This window comes from Anoplolepis gracilipes, chromosome 1, assembly GCF_047496725.1.
Source record: "Anoplolepis gracilipes chromosome 1, ASM4749672v1, whole genome shotgun sequence".
Lineage (NCBI taxonomy): Eukaryota > Metazoa > Arthropoda > Insecta > Hymenoptera > Formicidae > Anoplolepis > Anoplolepis gracilipes.
In genome coordinates, this window is record NC_132970.1 from 13,221,407 (window position 1) to 13,244,992 (window position 23,586).

Sequence of the window (23,586 nt, forward strand, 5' to 3'; positions counted from 1 at the left end):
GTAATTATGCAATAGAAATGCGTGTCAAAAATAGCAGTAACAAAGAGCTATTGTTTTTTTTATATCAGTTTAATTTAAATATAAAAAGATTGTATAAAAACATAAGTAATAAAAAAATATATGTAACTATACGATATAATTAAACAAAATGAGTGAATCGCAATGAAATATAAATATCGGAGAAAAACAAAACTGATAGAAGTAAAATTATAAATTATGCATAAAGCACCGCGATGCAATAACCGAGAACTAAAACTATGTTGCGTAGCAAACTCAAATGGCGAGAATTTACAAACTGCTTTCATTATCAATGAACGTCTAATTGAGAATCCCGAAAGATGCTAACTAAGCAGGTGTCCATTTACTAGCTCTTGACTTCGAAGGTTAAAGACCGTGGCAACGTACTTACTCGGCAGTCGTGAAACATATAAATGGTGCACGAAACCGAGATAAGAATCGCAAGACAAGCGGTCAAAAAACTTTTAGTCACCTGCTGCCACGTCGGCGAACACGTAACAAAGATTCGTCCTCACGCGATCAGGAAGTCTGCGGTTTTCGTTCCGTGCGACCGTCTTAGACGCGGACATTACTTTGACAAGTTGATTCCGACCACAAAATCAGCGGTAGATTATTATTTAGCTGCATATAAAGTGTCTCGAGTTTCTTGCATTTGGCTTTTTCCTCTAACATTGTTACTTGAAAAATTTTCGCAAATATTTTAAGTTTTATTTAGAGATAATTTAATAAATGTAATTATAATGATTACTACATATAACATTTTTTTTCAAAATATTTTATCTTTTGGAATACCACGGGAGTATGTAATTTTACGTCGAAGAATCCAGCTCGAGAGTTTTTACGAGTGTTTTTCATCAACGTTATAAAATTGAGCGGAAGTGAGTCGCCACGTAAATCCGCAATTTCCACTCGTCACTTTGCAGAGAGTAACGGCAGATAAGAGTGAAAGTAAAGCAAAACGGCTTTTTGCTCGCGATGCAACCGGACGATTTATTTATTTTATTGCACCCGTGTACTCTCCGAGGCGAGATAGTTAACGCGAGGCATAAAGAAGATACTCCTTTTCTTGATAGTTATGAATCACACAGAAAGAACGCGCAATATATATATACATGTATGCACACGTATAGGAATATTGAAAAACTGTTCGCGTAATTACCGATGATATCGATGAGCTTTTTTTTTATTTATGTTTCGTCCGATCGGATGATTTATAATCCTCAATTTATAATGTTTACATTACGCCTGTGATAGCCAGTCTTTATTTTGACATGTTAAGCGCCGCTGTCTGTTGTCCCAAGTGTCATATAGCTCATGCCGACTTCTTTACATTGTATTGTGACTGAAACGTGATTCATTACATTCATCGTTATCACTTGTTTTTTTACAGAAAATTATACGAAACGGCGCCAAAGCCTATTCCCACGCACAATACGCAATTTTCTTTTGAAAAAAAAAAACCTCATTATCCCGGCAGTTACACCCTTTTCCATTCATCGATTCAATTTTCTCTCGCACATCACGCGCGCGCGCGCACACACACATACACACTCGTACGACACGCGCAGCAGCTGTTCCGTACGCGTAGTCCGCCGACATGCGTGTGCGTGCGTCTCTCGACAGTGGCGATTGGCGACAGTCGGACGGTGGGGATAAGGAAAGGCGCGCGGGTGGGGGAAGCCACAATTCTCGCACACGGGGTATCGTGTGTTGTGAGTGAGTGAAAACCACTCAGTCAGTCAGTCACTCAGTCAAGCGGCAGGTCGGGTACGCCGCTGTATCTCGTATGCGCGGACTCGCCCTTCGTATTTGAGGAAAAAAAAAAGAATCGCGAAGATCGCGCGACAAGACATCTCGAGTCGGGATACAGATTCTTTTCCGCGATTCTGTAAACTCCACTGCCTTTACACTGCCTTTACACTGCCTTTTTACGCACTGCCGGACCGTGTCTGATTAATCGTTTCCTCTCATAAAAAAATATATACATATATATATATATATATATATAGCCTCGCCTCGTGTAAAATTTTATTCCGTCGTGATCGACGTGGATATCGTGTTCTGTGTTCCAATGAACGTATCAATCGACTCCCGTATCAGTAGTGCGGTGATCGATAGTCAACGCAGTAGTATATTCCACGTGACAAGTGAGAAAAACAGTAACCGCGAAGATGCCGAGTCAAACGACCACGATTCTGCTCAAGTGCTCTATGGTAGATGTGCCCGCGCTCAACCACGTGAAGCTCAAGTCTCTCTACGGAGTAAGTACGTGTGTATGTGTGTGTATGTATATGTATATGTCTATGTCGACAGACAGCCCAGGGGGTGTAACGGTACGTCACGATGTCGTCTCTGGTCGATCTCGCGAGATCGATGCCACCGTGAGAAAGATCGTGCGAAATTGCGTCTCTCGTGCATAGAGATCTTTGTTATTGATTCGTAGAAAGAGCATTGTAAACAAACTCTCGTTGTTTCATTCTGAAAGGATAAATCATCGATTTATTATATTTAGTCTAATTGATCAGGGAATAATAAAGGACGATAACGAATGAGGATAGATTTGACGCTTAATGCTCACGGGAGAAAAATTTTATTCTAATTCTAATGACTCTAACCGGATGTTATTGTCCGCGTGTTAAAACGCAGTTCCGCCGACCGACTTCTTTTGTCTGTGCCGACTAAAAGTCGATCGATACCAGTCGAACGTAAACATTGAATCAGCCTCTCGCGACCTCTGTTCGGTTTATATGGATTTTTATTCACTCGTTGCTCACATGATTCTAAATACACAACGCAAGTGCGGGCAGAAATTTACAAACGATCCATCTTATATGTTCGAGACGCTATATCATATTACGAATCTCACACACAAAACTTCCCAGAAACGATGCTGCTATACATTTTTCCGCGAATAAGCACGCGTGCGTATCGTCACGAGACGACGACCGGACGGATCAGTCGGGGAAAAAAAAAAAAAAAAAAAAAAAAATGTGAATGCACGCACGTATGTACATGTCTGCTACGGCTGGGCGAGGGCCTAACCCACGGCTAAAAGGGATGAATAAAAGGGAAGGTCTGCCGCGTCTGGAGAGGCTTGCGCCTCATTAACGTTAACCTCATTCGACGCGAATGCAGATGCATTTGCGAGGCAGGCAGTCGTCGGATTCATCCAGCAATCTCACGCTTCTCTCGCGTGTGCACGAGTGCGCGGAATAATGCGGCATTGCGGTGTGTTTAGAAACAAATGATTTCCCTAATTTATTAAATTACGATTAAAAAATTCAATTCAAAGCGACACAAGTTTTATTTTACTCAAGCTTTTTGCGAGAAAATATATTTTGGGACAAGAAAATAAAATCATAAAAAATTACGACGAGCGGCAAAATAATCAACTTTGGGTTGTTTGTTTCTCTCTTCCTTAAGAGAGATCCTTGTTGTGAGAATCTTTTCTCATACCGTAATGTAGCCTTCAATAAGTATAAACGTGCCACTGCATTGCTGCACTAGCAGGGAGTGCAACGTGAGCGCAACGGACTAATCACAACGCCGTTCATCGTGCCGTGTATCTCGTATTGACAAACGGACAATGGATTCACATTGCGAGGCGGAGAAAAAAATGCGCCTGAGCGTATTGTGTTCGTTGAAGCTATGACGAGATACAATATGCGGAAAGCGTGAAAGCTGTCGAGAAACGAGCGAGTAAATATACTGAGAAAATCAGGTTTGTCTAAATTACTTTTCGTAAATCATTCAAGGTTATCGCTCCAATTATCGACACACGTGGAAAGGTATTACTAAACTTTCATGCGATATACAATATAATATCGTACAAACATAATATTTATATACGTATATAATTTAAAGTAACAACGCAAGGCGCGCGAATCTGTTAATATTCCGCGCAATAACTATACGTATATTCACGTTGAATATGAATACTGAGTTCGTTAAAATTAAAATAAAATTAAAAATTTTATCTCGACGTCTGATATAGCAAATCTATTTAAAAGCACGAAATATATTATACTTTGTCCTCACAAAAATTCCTCTACACTTTTGTCGACGCACTTATTGTTAGATAGTGTATCACCTTTATTGTATCTAATGTGAAGCGGTGGCGAATTAATCTGTGACGATGTATTATCCGTTAGATGTGATTGATATCAAGCGGAGAGAGATAGAAAGAGCAACGTGACTGCTCGAATACGACGAAGCTTAACGTTTGCCTCTCGTATCGTTTATGTTCTAAATATAAAAAGATGGGCCTCTGTTTCTTTCCGAGTACGGCAGGAGAGCAAAGCATCTATGGCAAGAGCATTCATAGGATCAAAAAGTCAAACATGCATTTCCTTCGCACGAACGGGCGAGAAAAAGTAATATAATCGTTTCTTAATTTGTCAATCGATCGATAACATTCGGCTTGATTTCCCAGAATTTAACGAAGACAAATCGGATATCTTAATGCTTTTATTGGAAGATGTAAAGTTTCGCAAACCTTTCCGGAGATAGCAAGAAGAATCGACGTGATAATTTAAAAATCTAAAACTTAAAATAAATTCTAGAGAGAGAGAGCGTGTAACACTTTCTTGCAATTTGTTTAGCAAATTGCGGAAACACGAGTTAGAGATATATCTTGCATACGCTTGTCAGTATATATTTCAGATTTATCAGAAGCAGTTCATTGAATCTTGTTTGTAAATTCATTTCAGATTAATTTTTCGATTAAGCGACGAGATAACTTGTAAGATAAGATCTACATTTAACGCGGTGAGAATGCAGTTACCCAAAACTTCTCAGCATGACGGGATTGGGGGACACGCGCGTGCACGTGTTTTTTAATGGGTGACATTGGAGATGCTCCATGCATGTCGAGTGTTCCCGATCTCTTTTCCAGATAAAAAAAGAAGAGATAAATAAATTGTCCGGCGAGAAAAACCGGGTGTCCCGATATCGTCGCGTTATCTCGGTTAACGACAGCGCGTTGTGTTCACGATACACGATTAGCTTGTCGCGATAAAAAATGATTTCACGAGTGGATCACTGCGCAAAATTGTCGGTAAAGCCATGCTCTGCCATTTTTAGTCCTTACGACCATGTCTTCATGCGCAAAGCGCATCTTTTCATCTCGAGGCAAGAGGTCTGTTCTTTTTAGACGAACTAGCTGCAGGTTCAGAGTTTCAGTTTATCTTCCTCTCTCCAATGTGGAGGGAAAAAGATAAACTCTGAACTGGTGTAGCCAGTTCAGCTAAAAGGAATAGACCTCTTGCTTCGAGATGAAAAGATGCGCTTGTGCGTGACAAATCTTATCTACTTGAAGTCATTCTTGAGATGAATAAAGTAAGATCGGAGTTAAGTAAAGACGGAATGATGTAGCACGGTCAAATTATATATATGTCATTGAACCGTAAGACTTTATGGGTGCTATTAAATATTGTCAAAATAATGCTGTCAGCATTAATGTTGTACAGTAACTTTCCATCGTGAAAAACGCAAATTTTAAGATTCGTGAGTGAGACAAACGTGCCATTTTCGGGCCACGTGTCGCCAAAATAATACCGTTGCTTCCGAATATATTCCCGCCGAGAAGATTCGCCTCGGGATAGAAATTACATGTCTCGAAGCTGTTCGGTATCGTTTTAATTCGATAACCTGTTTCCTTTTTATGCGCCGATTCCGCTCTCACGGCTGCTCCTTCGTGCCCGCATTGGTCTCGTTTTTTTCCCTCTTGGTCCTATATGTACCGAGTGACCAGGTCGGGCCTGTGGCCGTGAAAGTTTGTTTCACTCGTACAGATATCACGGCCGCGTCCTTCCGACGACAACGGCCTCACCTCCCCCTCTGGCTCGTCGATGGGGCACGTTCGAGGAAAGGGAGAAATTTTCGAAAGCGGACGAGTTTTTTTTCGAGGCACGGATGTGATCTCGTTATCCGAGCGAGTGAGCGAATCGCTTTTATTGCATCACGGTGCATCATGATGCGTAGGTAAAGTTGGCCAAGCTTCACGAATGACATTAATGTATACATATATGTCGTTATAATACGAACGTCAAATTATATACAATATGAGACGCGCAACTCGAGTTTGTTTGCGTCGATTTCATTGCGATATTAGCGATTTAACGTCTCGTCGAAGTAATCTCCATTTCGCGCATATTATAAAATGATTCGCCGAACAAAATGTTTATCGATTTGACAAACATTTGACTGAGATTCATAACAGACAACGACTCTTGAGCACGACCTCTTTTTTCTATTTTGACGCTTGTACGTCGTTGTCTTCTTTCACACTCGTCCACGAGTTCTTTGTATTAACTATCTTTTTCTCTCTCTCTTTCTCTCTTTCTCTCTGCTTCTCGCGTTTTTGCAGCCCTCTCAGGGCACTCCTCCTCCGCTCGCTCGTCTTCGAGGCCAACGACGTGAGCTGGACCCCATTGTTGATCGAGCCACGGTGAGAGGAGTTTCTAGGAGCAAAGAAGCATCATTATATTGCCTTATGCACAATCGAGGAATGATTGACTCACGAGTAAATTGCAGAAAAATGATTGCATGGCTGACGCTCGCCATCTCGCTCTCGAGAGCACTAACGTTATTATAGCGTTGTGGCAAGTATTACGTAGTAGGATTCGCAGAATTCACCTTCGAGATTATAATCGAGTTTATTTTTTGACCGTCGCAAAAGGAAAAATGTAACTTCAAGATGCAAAGATCGATGACCAATATTGATGATGCGAAAGCAGTGAATATTTTATGCGACGAACTCGCGCGTAGTATCCATCGTTCCAAACATAAATATAATCTTCGTCGTTAATATAAAATACGATTCGCGAACGTATTCACCGTTAACCGGAAGCCGTATCTGATCCCAGGTAGAGAAGGTTAATAAGTCACGCATGAAACTCCACGATGATTTCTAAAGATATCGATAAACGAGCTCCGGCGATGGATAAAAATCCCTACCCAACTTTCTACGTCATATCTCTCGCAATTTTTAATATTCGCGCGTTCGTAAACTCGCTCTCGGTTCGTGATCAGCTGATGATTCGTCACGCGTCGAAAGTGCGTGAGAGCCGCATCGCGGAATGACGGTTTTTTTTTCGCGTAGATTAATACCTCGGCGCAATCGTATTGCGCTCCTTTAATGCAAACGTCAATTATCTTTCACGTGCTCTTCTCTACAGTAACGCGAAGACAAGATACATCTTTTCACTTTCTATGGTTCTGAATATATCTAAATTTTATATACAACATTCTAGACGTTTTCTTATACCGGAATTTTGCGCAAACTCTTACACTAACAATATGTTAATGAGAAAAAAACATGCGTAATATGAGTGTTACGTACCTCTGCATATATTATCGTTCCATCGATTGTCACGAGTTAATCGCATGTATTGGTCACATTTCATTCATCGGCAGAGTCTGCAAATAACTTTTTCCCTTCTTCTTCCGGTTCTGAAACGGTCGCGGAATGGTTTCATAAATAGGTCAGCGATTAACTGTACGTCGTTAATGCTGGGAGCGGTTTCTCCGATCGATGATCAACAACTAATTGGTGCTTGTGAAAACGTCCTGGCAGCGGTCGCGCACGTACGAGACGTTTGGCAAACGTCCCGGATCAAGTGGATGCAAACGCGCAGAAGTAACTTTTCCTCGCTCTTGAGGAATTGGATAAATGTTGGCGAGAGTCCCAGCGCAGAAATCAATTAGCAATAACTTTGCGGGCCATAACCTTTTGAATTTCGAATTTCTTGATTTATTTTGTTAAAACGAACGTGATTTTCCCAATTAATTACATTCGCGAAAGGTTGATATTAATATTCAAAGTGTTATACACTCGATATGAACTTGACATTTCTTATCGTGCATTTTTAGCATAATTTGATGTGATCGATATTAATTATTGATATTAATTAAGATATTAATATTCGAAGCGTTATACACTCGGCATGAACTTGACATTTTATCGTGCATTTTTAGCATTAATTTGATGCGATTGATATTCATTACGGAATTCTTAAACGTGCTCGCTTTCACAAAGCAAATTGCGCGATTATGCGTAGTATGTGTCTCTTAACATAATTAAGAGGCATGCATTGTGATTGACATTAATTGGGTTCTCCGTGCAGCAAAACAATGTGAAACAATTGGCGGTTGGCCTACATCTTGAAAAATTACGATTGCTTATGCTCGCGTCTTTTGCATAAAATGCCTCGTTGGAAAAAATTTAGCGGCTCTTGAAGCCATTCTATTTAAAATTAGCGATTGACAAATACTTTTTCACACAAATGTGCAACGTAACTTTTGCAGATTCTCATTTAAAGAAATAAATATGTTTGCACAAGTGATTGCTACGCTTCAGATCGAAAGTGATCGCTTTATTTAATCGATTGATGCATCTTTGTGTTATAAGATTCACTCGGTTTGAGCGTCCTTGACCCGTGATTTTTGCCCGCGACCGCAACGCGGACGTTATTCGTGAGCGCGATTGTTTTTGTGTGCATGTGAAAAAATCCTCCGGCTGACAATAAACGGTTACATCCACGGTTGAATTGCACCTCGCGCCTTTCTCGCGGGTAAAAGCGAACTGACAACGCCTCATAATTGGAAAGCTACTCGTGGAAAGCAGCTGCTCGTGGAAAGTTATCTTAAAATTATACTGTCTTGCTAACATTGTGTTGATATAAAATTATATTGCTGATATAAAATGATGCTGTTTGACATAAAATTTTTTTTTAATTATAAGTATGCCAGTGCGACCGCGAACATAGAGAATGGAAGTGTGCCAGTATAATTTCAGCGAGATTTTAAAATGTAATCTCCCACGTCGCAAGTCGCAATCTTCGCTTGTCATATTCTTCGGCGCATTTTCGACACGCTAGAGATTGATGAAATTTACTTTCGCGCACGTATCACGGTCACTTATGGGGGACTCACCTTGTGGACGAATGAGTTATCGATGTTTGATACGATTCCGACATTATTCAGGGTTCTGAAAATTTTAAAGATTCCGCAGCTAAATTGTCCGGTGATGTGAAAAAGAGATGGAAATTCCATTCCGCTAAATGTTGCAGCTCAAGAACTCGCGGAATTGATAATGCATTTCTGGCCTTGTCGTGTCCGTCATCTCGATGAAAATAGTCATTGAGCTTGATATACCAAGAGCAGTTTGCGGAAACATCCAATGTTATATTAAAAACTTTGTCAGAATAAATGTCATTGCGGGTAATTATAATTTATTTTTATCGTAAAGTATTATGCACGCGCACCGCTAATATATCTTTATTTACTTATATAATATTCACCAATCGTCTGAAATTAACATAAAAGTAAGATGGAACACGAAAATCTCGTCTTCCTGCGCGACAACAGCGCGAGCAGCTGCAGCTGAGTCTAGTCTTTGTGCTGCTACAGGTTGGCAGGTGTCAGATACGAGATACATCTGCTAAACTACACGTGTTCGCGCGCGTGTGTATGCGTATGCAGGTACATGGCAATCCCTACGTGTGTTGAATTGGGGTGCGCCAGGTCGACGAAATGTCGAGGAGCCGGTGTTCGACCGATCGACCAGCGGTTTGCAAGATGCAAGTTTTGAGAAGCAAATCTCTTCACCTGCTGCACTATATCGCTAGGTGTGTGCCGGGTCTGGTCTGCGTGCAGCCAGGTGTCCCGAGAAAAATCGAAAGCCACGAAGCCGTCCGGGTCCGAGATTATTAAGGTTTGCCCCCCGAGCGAGCGTAATGATAGGGTACCGCGCTCTCCGGTTGGATGAGAGTGTCCAACTTTATCATATCTTTTTCTTATTCTTTTCCTTTTTCTTTTCCTTTTCGTCGCCGTCCGTCGCTGCTGTATTTATGCGAACGAATTTTGCTGCTCGCCTCGCTGCGACGTGTCCTACCCACGTCGGTTTCGAAAATCACGGCCAACCGCTAATTTCAGTTCCTTTTGATCATAGAAATATCCTGCTTGCGACAGTTCTTTTTTATTAATTGAAATATGCACCTTAAAAATGTGGGTTTCTCACAGTAAGACTAATTCTTTTATTCATTCGAGAGATGGCTATTATAAATTTTTATTCGACCTTTGTATTCGCTGTTATTCATCTCTCACGTGTATCTAAAATAGGACATCTCTCGCATCTCCCAGGCATTACGATATATAACGCGGGATTCTAAATTTATCCTCTCTCGCTCATTTGTGCGCTTTTTATTCATCACAAAGGGATCCTCAACTCGAGGTATCGAGTTTTGCGTCCTCATCTCTCATGCCACTCCATCAATAATACATTATATTGATAATTTAAATAGAACTAGCGAGTCCTGGTGCTTTTCACACATCACTCAATTACTGAAATTCAATCTTCTTATATACACAGACACACTTTCCTCTTTCTCTTCTCCTCTCCACCCAATTTCCTTGCGTTTTTTTGCTTCGATATATCCATTCGAGACTTTCCATCGAGGGAGTCGAACTTGCTCCATTCATATCGCTCGATCCTTCCTTATAGAGAAAGAAAAATAAAGGAAAAGAGAATTCATCTCAGGTATCAGCTGTTTTCCGGAATTATATGGACGAAAAACTCCAGCCATCTGTCGGGCAAAGTTAATTATGAGGGTGGTAAATCACTGATTATTTATTATTATAAATCTGTACATTAATACAATAATATTTCGATGTATTGGACAATAATTTTACATCGCACAATTCGTTAAAGTTGCATCTTTAATAATTAAAATAAGGGGGAGTAGAGTCGCGAGGCAGCGACTTTTAATTAACGGAAAACCGATCCAAGAAGACAATGGATCATAAAGATTTTTCTTCTGGGAACGAGAATATCGATTGATAATTATTAAAAATGTTCACGGCATTTTTCTTCTCGATAAAATTTTTGTTCTATTTTATTCTTTTCGCGTTATTTGTGCACATTCCTTCCATTGCATTCCTCCATAAAAAAGCAGGACGAGAACGAATACTGTCACGCAATATACATTTTTGACATGAACTGATATCGATTTTACAGTCGAAGAAAGAAAGAGAAAGAGAGCGAGACAGAGTGTGCGCTTCGTTGCGTAGATACGTGCATTGACCTACCATCCGTGCAGCTCATCGCAAGGTTGTCCACTGATGTGGCATTGACAATGGCATGAACAGGCAGGTCTAACGAACCTACTGAGTCGTCCTATAACTTCCTGTCCTACCTATGTTATAGATTCTAACCGCGCTTTTAGCATAAAAATGGCTCGGTAATTAAAGATAAAATCAAGTACCTACGTAATATCGTGTATTACATTTTATCATTTTCTTTAATTTAATTGAAAATTTATATATTTTATAGCATTTATATAAATTAATTATAAATTTATTGCAAATTAGAGTGCATACTTTTGAAATGACAAAAATCAGTCACGTTACGTAAACGCGCAACTTGTTTACAATATTGCCTCGTTTCGATGTCAAGGAAAAAAGCATACCGCTAATTGGAGTGTTATTTAGCGACACAAATCTCGGAGACTCGGTGCTCGGCTAGATAAAAGTTCCGCTGCTGTTAGACCTATTTTCCATTGTTGTGAGTGGAGGAGACTGCAACAATCGCTCCATCGATGCGTTTGATGCGATCGCGTAGGCTCTTGACCGCGTTCCTTATGCAACGGTCGTTTTTTTTTTTTTTTTTTTTTTTCGGGATCCAGGGTCGTTCTCCAATTAGACATCGATATGTAATTATAGACTCGCGTATAATTAGGGGCGGGCCCCACCGGCCTAAGAATACATCGATTTCTGTCACTGTGCATTAGACGCGGGGTTATTGCGCCGTTTATACGTCCCGTAGATTCTGATGGCAAATTATAAATCGTCCGTAATGAGTGCGCGCCCGCATTTATAAACCGTTACAGGCTTACAGTTAATTCTCTTCGTGACTAGTGGCGATATCCTTTTTGTAAGTTGAGAGAGGAAGAGTGCAATCTTCACTTCCGATTAAACACTTTGCGAAATCATACTCTATTATCAAACTATTTTTCAGAATTCGTTTGTTTCAATCAATTCTTTTACGAATTTTTATAAAGCGTTCCATCACCATCTGATCGCTAACGATGCACCGATGACGATCATGCACATTTGCATGCGCATCGTTCCATATTTGCAGCGAGGTGAATCCATCGCGCTCCATTGTCCGATACTAATGAGACGAGTTCAGTTATTCACATTGTTTTGCAAATCTCATTATTTTCTGTTTATGTGGCAGCCGTCAATTTTCTAAATATATCAAGCATGCGTGTTGTTTATGTGTGAAAAAAACGAGACACGATCGATATCTTCTACTCCTGCCGCTGGTCTGGTTCTGTTTGATCCTTAAAAAGTGTATACAAAATCGATTAATAAATAACAATCTCGATAAATAATATTATTAATTACCGTATTAATTATTTATTTGTATCAAATTTTAATATAACGACTATAACAAGAATAAATTTATAAAAAACCTGAGACACGTGTATCAATTCTCTTTGAACATAAAAACAGTCGCAGGGCGAATTTCAAAAAGAATAATAATTAGAAAAATGGAGCTATACATTTTATTTTCACTAGAGAGCTAAATACAAAGATTGATATACATACATCGAAGAGGATCGAGCGATATGAATGAGAGCGAAGCGTTAGAATTGTAATCGCCCGCGGCGTCATTTCTTCGATGTGCATCCCTTATCAGTTCGCTTATCACGGACGCTCGCGGCACGCACACGATGCGCATCCGCACACGTGTTCCCGCCGACACCGACGCACTGCTCTACTCGCGGCCCAAGAAGCCACCCACGTTAATGCTTTGTCTCCGATTACTAAATCGCGCGTTTAGTCTGCGAGAGAGAGAGAGAAAGAGAGAGAGGAGGAGTGGGAGGAAGAGCGAAGAGAGATAAGAAGCAAAAGATAAATTGCGGAATAGGCGAAAACGAGTGAATCGAAAAGAGACTGCGTTGTTGGCTAAACATAGAATATCAAAATAATTGTACGGCGATGCACGACGCAAGAAGGATGTAAATTTAGGGCCAAAATTTACCTGTAAAAAAAATGTACACGGAAAAAAATGTTGAATTAATAACATCGTAATTGAAATTTATTTTATTAATTTGACAATATTATTAATCAAATCAATACGTTATGTATTGATGATGTTGATTCAACATAATTTTTTTCAATGAATATAATTTATTAATTCGAAAACATTATTGATCAAATCAATTTATTATGTATTGAGTTGATTAATAAGATTGTTGAATTAATAAATTAAATTTCAACTATGATGATGTTGTTAATTATTTCTTTTAATTAATATAATTTATTAATTCAACAACATTATTAATCAAATCAATATGTCACATGATGATTTGATAATGTTATCAACTACGATGATGCTGTTAACTCAACATTATTTTTTGTCAGTATATGAAATCGACCTGTCTTTATATTTTTGAGCCTGCTACACTCGAATATAAAGTTTACAATCGTTTAAAATGCAAAAATTTTGTAAAAATACAATTTTCATCAGAGGAAAGCCTCGTTTTGTAGCAAATATTTTCTAAAGAATAAATAATAATTATGAACAATAGAAGTCTTCTTTTATTGATATTTTTAAGAGAGAGTGATAGAGAGAAAAAAGAGGAGGGTTACGACCGTTTTATAGTTCTATGCTTTGCAGTCTCACGTCGTGTTCCCAACTTTTTTCACTTATTCGCTGTAGTATCGCATACATAATTTTCTTCTTTCAAATTCTGAGAACTTTTTATTTCTTTCTTTAATTTTCTTCTCGTACCACAGTAGGATACAGTAAAGCAATAGGGTATAAATACGAATATAAGTATATTTAATAAGCTCAATGCTTAAATTTTTAATTCAAATAATGAATAATATGAAGATAATATATAATTATATATCTGATGATAATCAAGTATATATTGTCCCGCGAATAAATCGACAAACTTTTAAACGATGTTCTAGAGATCCTTCTAACAATAAGCAAAAAAGTTTATATACGCTATCGATCATTTTATGTGTTTAGCTCAGTTATCGAGATACAGATAAATTTATTAATATTGTAATATAATACATAAATAAAAAATACGAGACATTTATAATTTTTACATGAATATTATTCTCAATCGAAGTATATTTTAAAAATATGTAACTTTATTTGACTTTAAAACAATCTACTAAATGTATACAGAAATTTGTAGGAGTAATAACAATGTGGTGAGGGCTATGTGTGCAGTAGTCTTAACACTATCCAAACACCAATATTTCAATGTCAAATAAATACTTGGGGTGACACATTGCGTATCTAATGGAAACGTACTTTGAGCGAGGTGGAGCCGGAGGCTGTTGTTAGAACTTTTATTAACAAGACATGCCACTCAAGAATTAAATTCTTCATAAAAATATATAAAAGTGAGCGATCGCAGCCCTCCCTCCCTCTCTATCATGTTAAAAAAAAAATCAATAAAAAACTTCTATTATTTACAATTTGTCAATTAGAAAATATTTACTGAAAAACAAGATTGTAGAAAAGCTGCATTTTCACAAAGTTTCCTGCATTTTGAATAATTTTAAGCTTTATATTCAAGTACAGCAGGCCAAAAAATATAAAAGTAAATCGATTTCACACATTTCATTTACAGGCAAATTTTGGCCCTTACATCGTTCTTTTACTTGATGAAGACAATAAATTAGTTTTTATTTTTACCTCTCTCACGATGGCCTTAATACAAGAACGAGGTTACGGGTCAGTTAATTGATAATTGTCTCTTCAAGCGCAATTTTAATGTCATTTTTGTGACGGGAAATATGTTTCGCGTTTTTTAATACAATAGAAATAATGGCCTAGTAAAAGAGGAGTCATATAATATATATAATTACTTTATATTTTACAAGCATTTTTATATCAAACAACTTATTGAAATATCAGAGATTGATATTTCAATTATTAACATTGAAATGACTATAATTATGCTCCTTTTATTATATAATAATAAGTATTACTTAACGATCTCTCTCTGTATCCCATTTCGTTATAACGAGCATCCGTTCCTTCTGATTACAGAGTCCTGGAACGTTGCACAAAGATGTCGGCGGTGCTGGTACGAAGGTCAGCGAGAAAACGGTCGGTGGCGTCGGCACGGCGACCCTCACCACGCTCTCGTCCATTAATAACGCATCCAACACCGGCCGTAACAAAAACAACCCCGTATCTCACGAGGTAAGCTACACACAGCGCGACTGTGCGGAGGAGACGAGATCCTCGCGCGTATATTGATCATAGCCGAGCGATACGTCATCTCGGGCCTCGCAGATGACTGCGATAATTAACCGGTCCTGCGCTTGAATTTATTGCCCATTAATCCATTCGCATTCACCGGGCGTGCGTGCGTGCTGAAGGAATCGGCTCGTCCCTTCCGCCTCGCGATATCTATACGCCTTTACTTCTGTGTGGGTGTGTTCGTACACAGCCACATGACATTATTCAGTGCATGACTTATTGGATGCAGCATAAAGTACCGTTTACAGTTTAGTTCTACTTTCGTCCTTGTCTCTCTCTCTCTCTCTTTCAAACCGCATAAAAGGAGAGCTGCATTCGGGCCTTTTGCACGGATAAAAGAACGTAAGAGCGAAAATATAATTCGATATTTTGTCAATCCTGATGTACTTGCGATAAAAAAAATTTAGTATTTATAGTGATATAAAATGATACAATATAAACAATAGAATAGAATTGAGATTAATTGGAGAAGCAGCGTGAACGAGGCTTTACGATTCTACTTTACGCCTTTGTTCGAGAGCGTGCGCGACGCGAAAGCGCGGAATAAAGGAGACCACCTCTCGTCGATGACGCGATCGGGGATCGTTTGCACGCGTCGAGACTGTTATCATCGACGGGCCACAATGTGTACGCGGGCTGTGCACGTAGGATTTTATTGGCCATTGTGTTAACGAGGAAAATTACGCGCCCGTGTGTGCGTTTATCGAGTGTCCGCATAAATTTATACAGGGTAGGAATCGCGTCCGTATCGGCGGCGGCGATCGCGACGAGACCCGCGGCGCGATTTCGCGCACCGCAATTTTTCGTAACGGTTTTATTCGGGATTTACGAAGCAAAAGACAAAAAAAACGAGAAAGAGAGAGAGAGAGAGAGAGAGAGAGAGAGAGAACGCGGAATCTCACCCGTGATGCTACTCGGATGGAACTAATTGAAAATTGTTGCCTGCGGCTACCTGTTAGGTCGCGATAAATCGTGTCCCTGAACGTGGACGGACGTTACAATCGTCTTATACCCTGTTGTGGTTTCGGCGGAATCCGTTGCTGAAACGTCATGAAACGGCACTCAATTTCTTGCGCTCGATTTCATCGTGCTTTGGGGTGCGAAATGGCCACAATAAGATCCCAGTCGCTGTGAATGTTCCGTACACCATTATATAACTATGTATATGATACTGGATTACAATTAAAACTATTATATTTTGTCCAATTTAAAAGATCGATAAAGATCGATTATAAACAAATAAATCATGAATTGATGGATATATATTTTTTCCCATTAAACCGTAACCCTTTTTGTCATTCATTTTAATTTATAAATTAATGTTTCTCTTTGTATGTAAAAATTTCTGCTTATTAATATTGCAACCTTAGGCGATATCGTCTACAGTTGCCGGTCGAAGCAGAGAATTAATCATCCCGCGCCAAACACTCGTTAAGAGATACAAAGAGGTACCTTTCTAGTGGCCCGCGGTCGATGTCGTCATCGCAGTTAATTTGTTCGTCCGAACTGTCATTATGCCTGTCGCGGCCTCGATTCCGCCACTGTATCATTTCTTGCACCTCCGTGACATGAATCGCCACGTCATTGTCATTTGTCTCTTTAATGCTTCCCCGTATTTTTTTTTTTTTTTTTTTTTTTTCTTCTTTTTTTTCACAAGTCTCCATTACGTGACCAAGACGATCGGATTTCGTTGCGTTCGCGCGTTACGCAATTATATCGCGATCCCTCATGCGCGTCGCGGTTTTGAAGAATAGTTGCGTTCGCGCACATATACATACGTACGAAAAAGTCAACCCGCGTACCAACATGTATTTATATGTACAAGGAAAGGATTTTTTACGATATCGCGGTTTACGTACCGTAACAGGCTTTGTGTCTATCTGCATTTCTCGAAGAGATAAATACATGTATATGCACATATATACAGGCACGGTTAACCGTTACTTTTACTCGATACGAGTGTATTACGTCGCTATTTATCGAGCTCTCGGACTAATTCATACGTGAATTTAGAAAGTCCGGCGCGAGATTTGTAGCTAATTGTTGTACAACGTTTGTGCAACCGTGACGGGCGCGAAAGCCAACGCTCGACTCCTTCGGTTGCTGTCATTTTGTAAAACGAAAGCGTTCATTAGTCAGCCTAAGCCTGAGGCACCGATTAACACGCTCTGTTCGGCGTTGCACTTACTTGAGAGAATTTATTATTATGCAGCTTTTGCCTTCATTGATTTCTTCTAATTTTCTTTAATATTTTTGTACATATATAACACGATATATCAACACTATTTTTATTTGAGTCAATGTTTTATTATTTTATTTAATGATATAACCTTTATTATAATATTATAAACTGAATAATAATAGAGTAATAATAATATAGTATCGGCATTCAATAGTAACAACAATGTCTGGATGTTTGTTATAATAGATACTGATCGTTGGGGTCTTTACAAGGATAGGTCGATTATGAAAGCTCGTCTTTAGAAAACCTGGGGGGTGTCTTCGGCATAAATGGCTCGTACAGAGACCGGTGCCCTTTCCGGTACGAGACATGACTCACGTCTCTTTGAGACATCGTCGGCATGGCGTAACAAAGATAAAACCATACTATTCGCAATGTATATTCTGAATGCTACAAAGACCGGATGATCGAAAAGAAGGTGGTTCATCTCTACTAATTTTAGATTAAAAATTTTTTAACTTATAGATTTTTAATTTAATTTTGTAATTTTCAATTATTTTCAGTTCTAATTTTATATAAAATGTTTTTCCAGATTCTTTGTTTCTTACAAAATTATTTTTTCGCAGTTCTTCACGTTTGATATTAAGAAATATAAAGAAAAAAATCACATAATCAATATCTATATATATATATATATATATATATATATATATATATATATATATATACATATATAATCTAATTAGTATTAAAAATATCTTACGCAAGAGACTTATGTAAGGATGCTATCATATTCGTGATAATTTATACGTAGCTTGTCAGATAGATTTACATGTCTCGGGAGATGAGAGACATACCGTGGTCATCACAGTCACTCGAAACAATCCAATATATAAATCATTCTGCTTTGATCGGGATGACGCAGTTTGTGTGAGGAAGAAATAAAGTATTATTAACGGTAAATTTAATTTAAACAAATTTAATTACTTATGCGTATGTGAACAATTTAATTTGAACGAGCTAACTCATATGTTTTGTACATATTTTATATATGTGTATATTTTATACATGTGCACATTTTTAAAATCCTCGAACGAGAGAGAGGCAAAGAAATGTTCGTTCGGATCATATGTTATGTAATTGTACACGATCTACTTCGGAGGAATTGCATACCACTAATTGTTACGGATTCCTCGTTGACGTGCATCTGTATACATCATCGACATGTATCGTTGTACCACCGATTGCTCTAATCTAAATTACAGTGTTCAATTACGTATGGGGACGCCGTTATGTCTATCTCTGTTCTCGCGATAATTAAATATGAAAATAAATTTCGTCGCGTCGTATGCTAATTCGCTCTTATATTCATTACGATCCGAATAATTAAAGCTGAATGTCGAATATCGAATCGTAGCTGAATATTGATGAATTTATCCTGATGATGGTAGCCATGTGGCCAACAATTCACCAAATTACTTCTTTAATTTCGAATTTTTTCTATCGCACATGTCGAATATTTTTCATATTAATTTTATATCGTTTTTACATAAAGCGTGATAATTAATTGTTGATGTATTTTTTATTTCGCTATTTTATTTGTTTTTATTGTAACACTTAATTGTTTTGCGCAGAAATCGTAAAATTATTTTAAGCCAACGAGGTATTTGTGAGATTTTGGACGACATTGGAGTTGCAGTAATTGGAAACAGGCGACTCCTCTCGCTAATTAAATCCGCCAAGTATATTACGCGACGCGCGCTCTGACGTAGGAGACGACGGTCGTCGATTGTTTGCAATTTGACTGCGTTCGAATGCGACATCAAGGATTCATTACGTACGTTAATAGAGTCACGGTTGCGTTTGTGACAATAACGCGCCGCTAAAGTACGCGCGAACGTCACGCGACCATAAGAAGCCTCAGCATAAGTGTTGCGCACAAGACGCTGTAACTCGACCGCTTCGCATTGTATCTCGTATTTCGCGATAACATAAACGCTACCTGTGGGCTACCCCACGGGCTAACAATCTCGGTGACAAAAGTAACACTATGCCGAGATTAGTAACCGAGCTAACTACCACACACGCGTTTTTCCGCCCAGCCTTACGGAAGAGGAACACGGTCTCCCAAGTCACCGCGCCCCCGCAACTCCGTTAAGACGATGATGTAAAGGAGTTGATATCGACATTGAAGGAAACGACATAATTGTAGATTTCCTTAATCGACTGATTATCAGTCATTTAATTTTATGTGATTTTAATACAATTGATTAAAATAATTTTACGACCTCGTATAATATATTTCTTGACAGAATTGCAATCGACTTGAAGTGGGACACGTGGTCGCGTAATATTCTTTGAGAGAAAACTCTGCACGGCTTATTCTCTTCTCTCTAAACCATTGTTACGTAACACGTATAACGCTTGTATACTATTGTTAATATAATATTCTCATCTTCGTCCTATAATTTTCTCACGCGCGATGAATGACCGTCGACGAAATAAATATAAAGATTCGCAATCAAGCAAGAATTGAGACACGATGCCGTATTTGATAATCGTACTCGCGCTTGTTAAGCAAGAGACAATGCGACGCCTTCATGATACCGCAAACAATCGGCGGTCGCCGTCAGTGTTCATTATAACTCACTTGCGATCTTCTCGCGCGTAGCCAACGGGCATGAAATATATCTTTGCTTTCTACGAAACGATTTGCCGCAATGGAAAATATATTCAATTGTCACGTTAAGCGAGAAAGGAGTAACGAGATTTCCAGAGATTTCTGTGCCGCAGCGATTTTCACATTTATAAAACCCATAATTTACTCTCTCTCTCTCTCTCTCTTAAAATTATTCTATTACTTCAAAATTACTTAATTTTTCGTAGAATGTATATTCATTATCTTCACTTTTGACATTTCCTCCTCAAAATAAGTGAGATTTATGAAAGATTCCCGATAGTTTTGTACTTTAACGTAATTCGAAAATCGATGTACTTGTAGATATCTGACGTTAAATGTAATTGCACAATGTTTACTACATGAGACTTTCCGTTGATGGAACGAAGTAAAATCTCGCGCTTTCCAGCGTGACTGAAACGCGGCTGTACAAACGGCTGTCTGATTAGCCGTGTATCGGTTGCTTCGTCGGATCTCATCATCGGCCATGCGGAAACGCATAGCTCAAACAGGCGTTTCTCCTCTCGACGCGCGCACTCGCGCAAACACACACGCGCGTACTGATGTACCGTTATCTTCATACGCACTTTGACTCCGTGCATATGTGGGTCTCGGGTGGTTATGACTATGCTAATGGAGATATCCGTTCGATTATAAGCATGCCGTTGTGCGTTTCGTGATCGCGCGTGTACGCGAACACGAATCGGTAAATCGGTGTGGGTGAAGATGACAATGGGAAACTGTATATCGCCAACACTATTAACGGCTATTGTTCGATTCGGGAAAGCGATGTTAATGAAACACTAGTTTATGTCGACTTCGGCCTAGAATTACAACTCCGACGTTATTATTGCTTCAAATTCAAAGTGAATTTCGAGTCAGTTGGATTTGGATACCTTGAAAAGTCTAGTAATTCGAAAGAATAAAGTACGAAACTTTGGATCAATAATATGACACATATATAAGAGAGAAAAAAAATACAGAATATAAATATTCATATTCACAAGAAACATTTTTTTTTCTTTTTTTTTTCTTTTTTTTTTTTTTTTTTTTTGTGGAAACTAAATAAGTAGGGACTGTCAGGCACCTGAGGAGGAGCTTTCCCGTAATTCACACAAGACAGAGCCCATGTTTGTAATTGCCTTCTATTATTCTCTTTCCATCGCTTCAAGGTACAAAATCCAGTTTGCGTACAATGAAGACAGGCCGTGGCTAATTCACGACGTTTAAATTTCTAATGATCCACGATCAACACGCGCAGCTATCAGCAACGTGCGAACATGCTTCTATGCGGCCGTATAATCGGGCTAAGGTATAAATATTCATTAGCCGGTTCAATTATAAGACCACCAAGAGGAAAGGATACCAGGCGGTGATGCGTTATCGGTGCGTCGATGTGTAGACGCTAAACACGCATCGCGCTCGCTCACCAGTAAGGCTTGCCGACGAGGGCATTCGAGTTGGCGACAAAAGGACGATGAACTGTACCAGTAGCTTCGTTCGTTCCTAGCAGTCGCGACAAAATAACCGGTTTTGTCTATCAGCAAAATTGTCTACCTGGTACGAATTGAATCTAAAATACGCAGTGACTAACTCACCCACACATATGTATGTATTTAAGTTTTAAGCGAATAGAAGAGAACACACGTAATTAAATCGAAAAAATTAATATTTTATATATCATTAAAATTTTTTTTAAATAAAAGAATGATTTTTTAAAAATTAATATTTTTAATTAAAATACAAAATTAAATAAAAAATTTGTATTTTTGTATATTTATCAGATATATTATTGTATTTCTTCTTTATCATTTTTATGTCCTAATAATTTGTAGACCCCGTGAGATGTTTCTCATGGAAAAACGTCGAGCAATGTGATTTCTTTTCGCGCTCTCGGAAATCACGGTTGCGTGCACATAAACTGCGTGGGTGACTTTCCACAATTGATTACGTTAACGCGCTGTTCCACTAAAGCCTTTTATTTTCTGGAGCGATTTTTTTTTTATTTATTGGGCCGCAATAAATAAAAGTCGATATGAGATTTTAATTAATTTTAATTAATCGATAAATCAAAACTGCAATTTTACAAATTTATTGAAATTACATCCGAGCGTACTTTGAAAAACAATAACTTCTGTCTCACGTCTTCAAGGTATAATTACCGTACTGTTTCACTATAAAGTCTTTTATTTTCTCGAGCGATTTTTTTTTACTTATTGAGCCGCAATAAGATCGACACGAGGTTTTAATTAATCGATAAATCAAAACTGCAATTTTACAAATTTATTGAAATTACATCCGAGAGTAGTAGCCTGTTTGAAAAACAATAACTTATGTTTCACGTGTTCGAAGTATAATTACCGCTTATCACGAGTACAACATGCGCGATAGGCGCTATCGTGCCTATTCTCGGTATCGGAGAACAAGAAAAACGTTGCAAGAAAGACGAGGAGTAGCCGCCGGCCAGGATTAATATCGTTCCACCTTATACTGAAGAAACGCTCGGATCACGCGTGTCCCGTTAGCGTCGAAGGGATCACAGAGGGTTAATGGAACCGTTCTGACGATTCGCCGCCGATTGCTGATAGTTAAAGACCGATAATAAGTCAGGGTCACCGTTAAACTGCCCGTGGGGACCGGGGCGCGTTTCTTTCTCTTACATAATGGGACTGCGGACGTTCGTCTGTCGATCCATGTCGCTTCCGGTAGACCGTGCGAGCGCCTGTCACGTGACTTCCGCCGGATCATGCGTGAACGCACAGTACGCATCTCTGTATCGAGGTAGAGCGCTTCAATCAGAGCTCGATATAAGCACATGCGCGTGAACCTTGACGAGACACGCGTGTATAAATCGCGTGGTAACACGCCTGGAATCCCGAGGTCTTTTCACGTGCCTCTTCCTTCATAATGCATAAATGCACAGCGCTGTTAATCCATTCTTATTCTTTATGAATCGATTATATTTGAAATGGACGTACGAATTTCTACGTCGATATAAGGAGGAACACACTCATTTGGAGGGAAATATCTACGTTACCGTTATGCACCGTGAGAATGGAGACTTGTAAAGTTGCAGAAATGAATCTCCCCGATGCACTTTGCGATTCGAAATGACCCTGCACGATTTACGACGTACTGCTGCTCCATTCAGTATTGACTCGCTAAAATTTTTCCTTTCCTCCTTACGCTTATCTGATAAGATTCTCAATAAATGCTACGCCTTTATTTCAGAACGGCGAAACTGATGAGACTGATACCAGGCACGACTACTAACGATGAAGTTTTCGGTTAATAACTCGTCTACGGTAATCTAACTCAGTAACGAGAGAAACCGATAATAAATCGCGCGATAAAGACGGGTTTAAATACCAGTTAGTTACGCTTGAAAGCACACCAGCCGTATTATAC

General features: G+C 38.9%; 1 protein-coding gene across 2 annotated transcripts in view; it reads left to right on the top strand.

The window, feature by feature from the left end:
- Nucleotides 1-23,586, top strand: part of LOC140664847 (uncharacterized) — a 152,490-nt gene that overhangs the window by 110,106 nt on the left and 18,798 nt on the right. For both annotated transcript variants that reach the window (XM_072890372.1, XM_072890383.1), the window contains one exon: nucleotides 15,104-15,259. In XM_072890372.1, coding sequence (XP_072746473.1) covers nucleotides 15,104-15,259 — 156 coding nt within the window. The remainder of the gene's footprint in view (nucleotides 1-15,103; nucleotides 15,260-23,586) is intronic.